At 44.6% G+C, this 12146-nt stretch overlaps 1 protein-coding gene across 6 annotated transcripts in view; it reads left to right on the top strand.

The window, feature by feature from the left end:
- The window catches only part of CLPB (ClpB family mitochondrial disaggregase), a 180899-nt gene that overhangs the window by 127968 nt on the left and 40785 nt on the right, over positions 1–12146 (top strand). For all 6 annotated transcript variants that reach the window (XM_053562987.1, XM_053562992.1, XM_053562990.1 and 3 more), the window contains one exon: positions 7732–7829. In XM_053562987.1, the coding sequence (XP_053418962.1) occupies positions 7732–7829 (98 nt within the window). The remainder of the gene's footprint in view (positions 1–7731; positions 7830–12146) is intronic.

The following is a 12146-nucleotide window of genomic DNA, read 5'->3' as shown; positions in this document are numbered from 1 at the left end:
ACTGCAGTGTAGTATGCTGATAGAACCGGGGGTAGCAGGGAGGATGTTGATAATAATAGCATAACACATCTGTACACATATAGGGCACTCGCTGTTGTTTTTTTCTTTAAACCCTCTTTTTTTTTTTTTTTTGAGACAGAGTCCCACTATGTTGCCCTTGATAGAGTGCTGTGGTGTCATAGCTCACAGCAACCTCCAACTCTTAGGTGAAAGCGATTCCCTTGCCTCAGCCTCCCAAGTAGCTGGGACTACAGGTGCACGCCACAACGCCTGACTATTTTGGGGTTGTAGTTGTCGTTGTTTGGCAGGCCTGGGCTGGGTTCAAACCCACCAGCTCTGGTGTATGTGGTTGACATCTTAGCCACTGAGCTACAGGAGCCAAGCCTTTAAGCCCTCTTATACACAGAGGGCCAAAACAAGATAGTGTCAAGGAAGGAGGGAATGACAGGCCTCCTCCATGCCCCACGACTGTTTGTGAACTTTTCCCACCAGCACAGAGAAGATCTGAATCCCAACGCCAACTCAAATTTCAGCATTCTCCCTAAAAAAGATCTCTCTCCCACCCCTTCCCAGGTACTTCCCACTCACAGAGCTCGGAGAATATTGGGGGCTGCCCTGACTTGTTCTGCCACCCAGGCAGAGAGCCATCTGGAACCAGCAAAGAAACTAGAGACTTTGGCCTATAGGAACAAGGGACATGGTTATGGACTTAGAAAGGGCAGAAAGAACAGCCTTATTCTGTGTGGTCTCAGAATATAGCATCTGGAGAGAATACAGTTCATTTGCCAGGCAAATATTACTGAGCACCTCTCCTGTGCTGATAGTAAGGATATTGCAGAGTGAGGCATAGTCCTTAACTTCTAAGAACTGTAAGTCTTGGATAGAGACACACTTTAATGGAGAGTAATCAGTGCAATAAGTTGGAAGCAGAAGGGCCTATGGGAGCACAAAGGATGGTACCCAACCTGGTGTGGGAGGTAAACAAGGAAGGCTTCCTAGAGGCGAAATCTGCCCTGAATCTTAAAAGATGAGCTAGTGTTTGCAGGAAGATCAGGATGACAAGAGAGATTGGGGCTCATGTAAGGAGGAGGATTGCCCTTAGTTAAATGGGGGAAACTCCTTGGAGAGCCATGAGCTTGGCGATGGGCACTGGGGACGTTCAGGAGAGCCAGTGTGACCACCTGTTTCCTATGTGGACGAGGGAAGTATCTTCTTAGGGAATTAGAAGAGCTCACCATTAAAGTCTTTTTCTACTTAGAGAGTCAATGATTTGTGTCAAATCAAAGGCAGGTGCTGAACCAGAGGAAAGTAATGGGCTCCTTCAGCACCAGTCGCCAAGGCTTTGTCTCTCCCACCCATGCCATTTTCACCTCCTTACCCTGCCCTGGGAGAAGAAACCAAAGCCAGTCTCAGTGGCACCAGCCCGCACCAGCCCCATGACCACCCACCCCCACACTACTTTCCTGGCCCAAGCCCTATTGACAGATCCCCCAGAATCTGAAGGAATTCAAGACAAATGGTTAAGAGGATAGAGTTAATAAAATTTGAAAAATTGAGGCCTGTCACTCCACTAAACTTTTTTCAATACCACTGACAGAAACATATTTCCCCAATGAGTGACCTTACACAGCTGTAGTGGGCAGGCGCAGCCGCAGCACTGCTGCCAGGAAGCCAGTCTGCTATTTATCAAATATTATAAGCTGGGACAAACTAATCTGGAGCAGGAGGAGGAGGGGAGGGGTCCTGCACCACACTGCCTGGGGTGCTCCAGGTGTTTGCCCCAGCCCCAGACAGCCAGTGGGAGGTGACGGATGGCCTGTGATTAGCACTCCCCACCTCCATCCAGCCCTCTCACTTGCTCCCTGAGGCCTGGCCCTCTAGACCAGCTGTTTAGCCCAGAGGGGCCCTGGGTGGGAGGCAAGGGGAGGTCAGGCCAGGGCATGGGCCATCCTGATGCCCCCGGAGAGGCCAAGCCGGTGAGGCCCAATGTGGTTATTTATTGGAGCCTAATGGTTTGTGGCCGTTGGTCATGGAGGTGAAATCGATCAGTAGTAGAAGTCAGGTTCTATCAATTATTACAGCAATTAGTCAAGTCAGAGCGAGGGTGCAGGGCTGGGGGACTAATATTAGATGGACATTATCCGTGGTGCCCCCATGTCATCCTTCCAAAAATGGGGGCAGATGAGTTGCCCTGAGGCTCCAGAACCTTGGGAAGCCTTTCCCCCCAGTGAGTGGTTGGATGGAGCCTCACCTGAGAGGTTCCTGAGCTGGAGACAGGCCCAACACTGCTTTCAAAGGAGCTCCTGTGCTGGCTGGCCCAGGTGCAGCAATGTCCTACCTGTTCCCATCTCATCCTTTATGAGAAGTGACATGACTCCTACTAGAAATTACTCAGTGGCCAATGTTTATGGCACCCATTTTTCATTCTGTAAGCAAATATAGATCACTGACAGCACTTGTTTGAGGAGGCTAATCTCACCCTCTGCTCTGCTCTTCCACGGTTTTCCTCTCTCACCTTCTCTCCTCCTTGCCCTCCCTCTCTTATTTTATTCTCTCTTGCTATCCATTTCTCCTGTCTTCACTGTTTTTCTTGCCTTTCCAGAGGTCTATCCTAAATCCCCTCTTCTACTCCAGCCCTTATCTAGTGACAGAGTTCTCCATGAGGCTGCCTAAAAAAAAAGGAGAGGACTTTCCACTGCTTAATTGTGGCTCCTTTTCTTCCCCAGTTGTGCTACAGCTTTGTGGAGGTGGGAGGACACTGTGTACCACTGGCTTCTCACCTTTGTAGAGCCCCTCAATGCTGAGAGCCAGAAAAAAACAAGTGGGCCAGGGAGGCTGGGCCACGTGAACAAGCCCCTGAGCACTCTCTTCCTTTCTGAGCCCTCCACAGTGCTATCCGTCCGTCCCTCCTTGAACACCCTGATCACACTCAGCCTGCATTACAATTGTGTGCCCATCTCTTATCCCCATTAGCTCTGAGAGAGCTGGAGTGTGGTAGACTTGAACTCTAGGTAGCACCAAGTCTTAAAGACAGGAAGTGGAACCTATGAAGGAGATAGGGAAGAAATGGTTACAAGAGTAGAGGAGATAGGGGCCAATGTATCAGTTGCTACAGAATGGTCGAAAATATAAAGAAAAAATTATTCACTGGTTTGGTCAACTCCCAATCATCCCACATACAGAGCCCTGAAGATACCCTGTTTCCTCGAAAATAAGACATCCTCTGAAAATAAGACCTGCTTACAGGAAAGATAAGACATCCCCTGAAAATAAGACCTAGCGCATCTTTGGGAGCACACCTTAAAATAAGACACTGTCTTATTTTCGGGGAAACAGGGTAGAAGATGCCCAGTAAGTGCCAACAGAATTGAATGAAAGAATGAGGCTCTAACTGAGCCTCTGAGGACTTGACTGCTAATTAGGGAGACCACAGACCCCCTTCCTACTATGGAGGTTGCACTGTGTCCTGTAACCACTGAAAGACCACTGGAAGATTTTTCATCAGAGGGGCATTGTGGCTTCCATGATAAGAGTATGGAGTATTAGAGTTAAGAAAATCTGGAGGTGGGTTCAACTCCTGGTTCAAGTTATTTCACTTCTTTGACCCCAGTTTCAAAGTCTATAGCTTCAGCATTTTGTTGCCTACCCCACAGAGTACTTGTGAAGCTTAAATGATAAAATGTGCCAGGCATGGTGGCTCACACCTGTAATTCTAGCACTCTGGGAGGCCAAGGTGGATAGATTGCCTGAGTTTATAGGTTTAAGACCAGCCTGAGCAAGAGCGAGACCCTGTCTCTAAAAAAAAAAAAAAATAGCCAGGCATCATGGTGGGCGCCTGTAGTCCCAGCTACTTGGGAGGCTGAGGCAAGAGAATCGCTTGAGCCCAAGAGTTTGAGGTTGCTGTGAGCTATGATGCCACAGCACTCTACCGAGGGCAACAAAGTGAGACTGTGTCTCAAAAAAATAAAAAATGATAAAATGTATAGAAAGTATACAGTGCAGTACCTTGCACAGAGTAAGTGCTCAGTAAATACCATTACTATTATTATATTCTAACTCCTTGGTATTTACCTAAGAGACATGAAAATATACATCCGCGCAAAGATTTATACATGAATGTTCACAGCAGCACTATATAAAACAGCCAAAAGGGGGAAATAGCTTCAATGTCTATCAGCTGTTAGATGGATAAACAAAAGTAGTGTATCCACAGAATGGAATATTATTCAACCATGCTATAACATGCATGAACCTTAAAACATACTAAATTAAAAAAGTCAGGCACAAAAGGCCACATATTGCACAATTTTATTTATGTGAAATCTCCGGAATAGGCAAATCCAAAGAGAAAGAAAGTAAACTACTCACACAATGGGAAAGGATATTTGCATATTTTCAATCAGACAAAAGCTTGATAACCAGGATCTATAGAGAACTCAAATTAATCCACATGAAAAAAGCCAACAATCCCGTATATCAATGGGCAAGAGACATGAATAGAACTTTCTCTAAAGACGACAGACGAATGGCTAACAAACACATGAAAAAATGTTCATCATCTCTATATATTAGAGAAATGCAAATCAAAACAACCCTGAGATATCATCTAACCCCAGTGAGAATGGCCCACATCACAAAATCTCAAAACTGCAGATGCTGGCGTGGATGTGGAGAGAAGGGAACACTTTTACACTGCTGGTGGGACTGCAAACTAGTACAACCTTTCTGGAAGGAAGTATGGAGAAACCTCAAAGCACTCAACCTAGACCTCCCATTCGATCCTGCAATCCCATTACTGGGCATCTACCCAGAAGGAAAAAAATCCTTTTATCATAAGGACACTTGTACTAGACTGTTTATTGCAGCTCAATTTACAATTGCCAAAATGTGGAAAGAGCCTAAATGCCCACCAACCCAGGAATGGATTAACAAGCTGTGGTATATGTATACCATGGAATACTATTCAGCCATTAAAAAAAATGGAGACTTTACATCCTTCTTATTAACCTGGATGGACGTGGAAGACATTATTCTTAGTAAAGCATCACAAGAATGGAGAAGCATGAATCCTATGTACTCAATCTTGATATGAGGACAATTAATGACAATTAAGGCTATGGGGGGGGAGCAGAAAGAGGGATGGAGGGAGGAGGGTGGGGCCTTGGTGTGTGTCACACTTTATGGGGGCAAGACATGATTGCAAGAGGGACTTTACCTAACAATTGTAATCAGTGTAACTGGCTTATTGTACCCTCAATGAATCCCCAACAATAAAAAAAAAAAAAAAAAAGAAAGTAAACTACTGGTTACCAGGCCTGAAGGGATGGGGAGTATCTGAAAATGACTATGGGGTTTCTTTCCTAGGGGATGAACGTGTTCTGGAATTAGATAATAGTGATGGTTGTATAACCTTGTGAGTATATTTTAAACCATTGAATTATATACTTTTTTTTTTTTTTGAGACAGAGTCTTGCTCTGTCATCCTGGGTAGTGTGCAACCTTAAACGCCTGGGCTTAAGCAATCCTTTTGCCTCAGCCTCCTGAATTGAGGAGACTACAGGCCGACACCACCACACCTAGCTAATTTTTCTATTTTTATTAGAGACGGGGTCTCACTCTTGCTCAGGCTGGTCTCAAACTCCTGAGTTCACACAGTCTACCCACCTCAGTCTTTCAGAGTACTAGGATTACAAGTGTGAGCCACCATGCCCAGCCCTGGATTATATACTTTTAAAATTTTATGGTATGTGAATAATATTTTCATTAAAAATATGTATAAATATTATACTAAATTCCTATTAGAAAATAGGGTTATATGGGCGGCTCCTGTGGTTCAATAGGTAGGGCCCCAGCCCCATATACTGAGGTTGGCGGGTTCAAACCCGGCCCTGGCCAAACTGCAACAAAAAAAGTAGCTGGGCATTGAGGCGGGCGCCTGTAGTCCCAGCTACTTGGGAGGCTGAGGCAAGAGAATCGCCTAAGCCCAGGAGTTGGAGGTGGCTGTGAGCTGTGACGCCACGGCACTCTACTGAGGATGATAAAGTGAGACTCTGTCTCTACAAAAAAAAAAGAAAGAAAGAAAATAGGGTTGTGTAAAAAAGTATTCATTTTTTTCTTATTGATAATATTTCATTTGCTTGGATTATGCTTGTACCTGCTACACTCTACCTCTTCCGCCTCCTCCTCTCATCCCACAACTATAGAGGTTTAGCCTCTTCCTCTGCAGTCTAGGCAAACAGCTACACCTAAATGCTTAGTAAATATTTACTATTGTTGATAAGTTTATAGGGTCTCTTAAGAAATAAGAGTCTTGGGCGGCACCAAGTCTGTCAACAAGCAGTGATTAGACACCCACCCTGAGCCAGGCCCTGTGCTGAATGGGTCCTAAGCCAGCCCGTTATATCAAGGGCTGTGTCTTAACCCTGCTATACTATATATAATATTTCCTTGCAAGAAAGTAGCTCGAGAAATACCAGTAATTATTACCTTAACGTTCCATTGAACATACACTTACTGAGCATCTGCTGTGTACAAAGCATAGCATTCTTCTTCTATTTCTATCTTCCTGCCTTGGGAAGAGTACCTATGGTGCAGAGCCACAGATCTGACTCTTCTGTGTCCCCAGGCCATATTCATTCAAGATTTGTCAAACTGATTGTAATGTATAGCTTTTAAAGAAGGAAATGAAATGCTCAGACCTGGGCTTTGAGAAGGAAATCCTGACAGCAGAGGGTCAGAATAGCCTTTCCTCCATAACTGCTAGACCTTGCACAAAGTAGATACTTTAAACACTTAGAGAGAAGGTAGGTACATGGCTTCCAGTTAATCTCTTCTTTTTGTTATGCTCAACGTTCTTTGTCCTCAAATCACAGGAATCAATCATAGAGAAATGTGGACCCACTTACATGCTCACCAACAGCTAGAGTGGCACACTCAGTTTGCTGGTGATACCCATGCCCTTCCAGAGGACTCAGACAGTCCAGAGATAAGAGAGCATTAAAAGAGAGAGGAAAACATTCTCTGTTATAGAAAGGAACACTTTTTTTTAAGTCTTTTTTTTTTTTTTTTAGAGACAGTCTCACTTTGTCACCCTCTGTAGAGTGCTGTGATGTCACAGCTCACAGCAACCTCAAGCTCTTAGGCTTAGGCAATTCTCTTGCCTCAGCCACCCAAGTAGCTGGGACTACAGGTGCCCACCTCAATGCCCAGCTACTTTTTTGTTGCAGTTTGGCCAGGGCCAGGTTTGAACCCTCCACCCATTGTATATGGGGCCAGCACCCTACTCACTGAGCCACAGGCGCCGCCCAAAAGGAACCCTTTTATGAATGTGATTGTTTGTATGCAAATGTGTTAGAAAATGTGGACATTCTAATGATGTATATGTGAATTTGTGTGCTTACATGTACTTGTGTGAGAGTACATGACTCTATTTGGTATATTTTGTTAGCATGTTCAGCTGTGTGTATTTGTGTATGTACAATGCAGCTATGTGTAGGTCATGTGTTACTGAACATGAGTGCATGCACATGTAGGAAGCCCCATACTCTGATATCTTATCAGAGAGGACTAGGAATTCTTCTAGAATAAATTGATGTGTTTTTCCCATCATTCTCTGATTTCTTATACTTCCATAGACATTCCTCATATAGAAATTGAAGCCCCAGGCTACCTCCAAAGGAAGGCTGAGGTGTTCATAGAGCCTCTGACCATTTATCTATCTCCTCTTGCCAGGAGCCAACCCCCTGCAGAGGAATGAAATGGGACACACACCCTTGGATTATGCCCGGGAAGGGGAAGTAATGAAGCTTCTGAGGACTTCAGAGGCTAAGGTAAGTCCCAGAGAAAGGAAGAGACCTGTAGGTACTCCATGCATCATTTATGCTATCACTCATTAAAGTATGTCAGGTTCCACACCAAAGGCCACTTTTCCTTAGATGATTATTGTCTGTTTAAATACAAATCCAGCCCTTAGTCTCATGAAGAATAGGAAGCTGCTCCTGTCATGATCAGGGAGAGATCTGGGCCACTTGAGACTTCTGAAGATTAACGTTTGGTTTTTTGTTTGGTTTTTTTTTTTTTGAGACCAAGTCTCAGGCTGTCGCCCTGGGTAGAGTGCCATGGCATCATAGCTCACAGAAATCTCCAACTCTTGGGCTCAAGGGATCCTCTTGCCTCAGTTTTTCTATTTTTAGTAGAGACAGGGTCTCGCTTTTGCTCAGGTTGTTCTAGAACTCACGAGCACAAGCTATCCACCCACCTCGGCCTCCCAGAGTACTAGGATTACAGGCATGAGCCACCGCGCCCAGTCAGGATTAACCTTTAAATTAAGTTTTGGAGTAATGGACCCACCCACCCCCCAGCTCCTTTTCAGAGGAGAGGAGCTAGCCAGACAAAATCTTTACCCCCAGTAGTGTTTCTCATACATTCTACAGCAGCAGTTCTCAGCCTGTGGGTCATGACCCCTTTGTTCAATTGGTAACAATGCGGGCATTAGGAAGGTTGAGAACCACTGTTCTACAGCCTCATCAAATAATCCTTTCCCAGAGCCTGGTGTAGAGTCTGAGCCAAAAATTTCTTCATCTTAATTTGATCTTTTCAACCAAACTTTTGAACTCCCTGAAAACAAGGCTAAGTCTTCTGCTCCTCTCATCCACATATCTTTAACTCAGGAACTATTGGGCAAAATCTAAGAACTAGAGTTATAAATCTCAGAGCTGTTAGGGACCTTATATATCAAGTTCAGAGATGAGAAATCTTACAAAAGCACAAACAAGTAAATCAGAGCAAAATGGAGCGTGGTTTCTGATTTTCACTCTTGAGCTCTTTCCAGCATTATGGAGTTGCTTGTCCACAAATTGGCTGAAGTGACTTGAGGTGATTCAGTGTGGCAGGTCCCACCTAGTGGCAAATATTCTATCTTGAGTCAGAGTACTTAAGTCATTGGACTGAGATAAAGGAGATGTGGGTTCTGATCCTAGGTTCACAACTTGCCGCCCACCTGACCTTCCCCACTTTGAAGCTCAGTTTTCCTCTGTGGCATGCAGACATTGGGCCAAATGTTTCCTATGGTTCTGTTCAATGCATGATTGTGTATCAGTCAGGATCCAGGTTTTGCTAGTGTAATAACAAAAAAAATTCAGTGTTTTAAAACAACAAAGATTTATTTTTGCCTTATGCTGCATGTTACTTGTGGTTGGGGAAGAGGGGGCAGGCTCTGCTCATACTAAGCATCCCAACAGGCAGAGCAGTCACCTGCTAGGATGTTGCTGGCCTCTTGACAGGGGAAAAAGAATGCTCCAAAGGGTGTTATATCTGCAGTTTGCACAGATGCTCAGCCTAAAGGAGGACCCTTTACTTCCATTCACAAATTATTGGCCAGAACTAATCCCATGTTCCCACTGAATCACAAGAATAATAATCCTACCATGTGCCTGGAATGGAAGAACTGGAAATACTTGGTAATCAGTATTAACTATACTGCATTTGCCTCCCTGGTATCCTTAGTTTCCTCCAGAGGAGGGAAGGAGTTAGAAAGGGTGACTAGCTTTTCACAGCCTATCCCAAGAGGCCCTTTGGACCAGAAAGAGCTTCTAAATTCCAGAGGGCAAGTGCTTCCCTTCCTTAGTTCAAATTTTCTGCTCCTAAGAGCAGCCCTGGAGGTCTGGTCAGCTTCTGAGAATGTCTTTAAAAAAACCTCAGCACTGCTTCAGATAACCTCAGAGTTAACACACCTGTCATACTCTCCCCTTTCAAGTGCAGTTGCTATCTCCTCAAGAGACAAGTGTTGGACCCCGTCAAGAGTACCACGGTTTGCCAGGTGGTGTGACAAGGCAGGGGCTGGTCTGGCCATGTGAAGCAAAGGCCTCTTATGCCAGCACAGGTGGAGGGGTTAGGCCTACCGAGGGACTCATTACAAAATTTGGCTGCCCAAGGGAAGTAGCCTGATATTAGCCATGTTATTACAAAGCTAATGACCAGAGTGAACAAATGGTCGTTGCAATCCCCTGTGCCAATCATACCCTTCTGGAGCATGGAGGGCAATTACAGACACCACATTTTAAGCAGACATTGAGCTCTTAGAATCTGTGCAGAGGAGGCCAAGATTGCAAAAAAAGGAACTACACCATGAGAAAAAGCTGGAGGCAGTGTGGGCATCTGCCTGGAGAAGAGACACTGTGCCTTTAGGCACAAGAACAGCTCTGGGTGAGAGAGGATGAAATTCACTCACTGGCAAAGCTAGAGCAGAGCCAGGCCTACTGGGTGACAGCTGCAGGGAGGAGCTCCATAACAGAGTTGTCCGACAGTGACAATGCTACCTAGAGATTCTATAGCCTCTCAGCTGGAAGATCATTTCCTCTGTGGTCATCTCTGTGCTTGATCCCTTCATCCTGTCTGGAATTCCTCCATTCTGAATATCCAAGTCTGCTGAGCGCCTCCACCTAATTGCTCTGCTCTCCCATCAGATTCTTCCCTTGTGAACCACCCTTCAGCTCTCCCTGGATATAAGCAGCACTGGCTTTCTCTCACTTGTTCAGCATCTATTTGGTCACCCATTCTTTTTGTTCTTCCCTTTCCTCTAAGCTGCAAAACGCTACCTCTTCGAAACTATGAGGCAGGCTTTTGTGGGAAGAAGTGTTCAGATCTGAGTTCTGTCTCCCTCAGCCAGTGAGAAGTACCTGCCTCTGAGTTCAGGCCCTGCATCTGTGACATAATGACTCAGGCCTGAAGACTGAGGAGGCTCTAGCCTGAGGCCTCATCTCCTGGCTCTTTGTCTAGACATGGGCCACTGCTATCCTATCTAGCTCTTCTGCCCATTCAGCCATGCTCTTGCCACCCAGCTCAGCCTCCTTCACCTTCACCTACCACCCTGTAGTAAAATTATGCTCATTATAGAAAATTTCTGAGTATTAAAGCCATATGTCTCATTATAGATGATTTTGGAGATACAAAGAAGTAAAATGAAGAGAATTAAATAACGCAGCGCGTATTTATGAATAACATTTATATGCCGGGTGCTGGGCTCAATGGGAAGAAGATGAGTAAAACACTCAACGAGCTCGCTATCTAATAAGGAAATAGGAAGGTAAACTGTGATACCACTCAGTCATCGGTGTGACTTACCTTGGAAGAGTTGACAACTGAGTTGAATTTCTGGTAAAAATCATTCTAGCTGCTACCTGGACATATTTATAGTCCATTATTAATAGTTTTATTTATAATCATAATATAGTAGGTATCATTAGTCAAATGTATCTAGGCACTCTGCCAGGTGCTCTAATACATATCATTGGGGTAGTTTATTACCCCTATTTCACAGATGGGGAAACTGAAGCTACCAGAAAGCAAGCAGGTGATTTATAGAAAATCAAGTTGTTACATTTTTAGGATTTGAATCAGTTTTGCCTCTTAAATACTGTGTTAGCCTTTTTTGGACTGTATCTTTGCATATTTATATAGATGGCCTTTTTCTTAACCTGGTTTACTGTCTGTTGTATATACCAGCTGGTCTTAAGCTGGCAGCCATGTTTTATTTACCCAACCCAGAGTTTTTTAAAAATGTGAATTTAATACCTCAGGGATTGGGAATGTGTACTGTCTAGCTTCAGTCCCCCACCCCCAACCCCATTTCCTATTGTATTATTTCCTTGGTTGTCAGGCATTTGTTCTTCCTACTTGACCCTGAAAGTGTTAACGAACCTATTGGTTCTGAAGGAGTTATGATCTTATTCTGTTTTTTTTTTTTTTCACTTAATTGGTGATTTTCCCATTTTAAATTATCCATAAGCCTAATTTTTAATTTCATTCTGCTCTTTAAAATGTATCACTTCTGGGCAGCGCCTGTGGCTCAGTCGGTAAGGCGCCGGCCCCATATACTGAGGGTGGCGGGTTCAAACCCGGCCCCGGCTGAACTGCAACCAAAAAATAGCCGGGCGTTGTGGCAGGCGCCTGTAGTCCCAGCTACTCGGGAGGCTGAGGCAAGAGAATCTCTTAGGCCCAGGAGTTGGAGGTTGCTGTGAGCTGTGTGATGCCATGGCACTCTACCGAGGGCCATAAAGTGAGACTCTGTCTCTACAAAAAATAAAAATAAAAAAATAAAATGTATCACTTCTATCACCTTAAGCAGCCTGATTTTCTCCTCACTGCTG

The sequence above is a fragment of the Nycticebus coucang genome, chromosome 14 (genome assembly GCF_027406575.1).
Source record: "Nycticebus coucang isolate mNycCou1 chromosome 14, mNycCou1.pri, whole genome shotgun sequence".
Classification (NCBI taxonomy): domain Eukaryota; kingdom Metazoa; phylum Chordata; class Mammalia; order Primates; family Lorisidae; genus Nycticebus; species Nycticebus coucang.
Note: the sequence above shows the minus strand (reverse complement) of the source record. Positions and strands in the feature narration are given on the sequence as shown.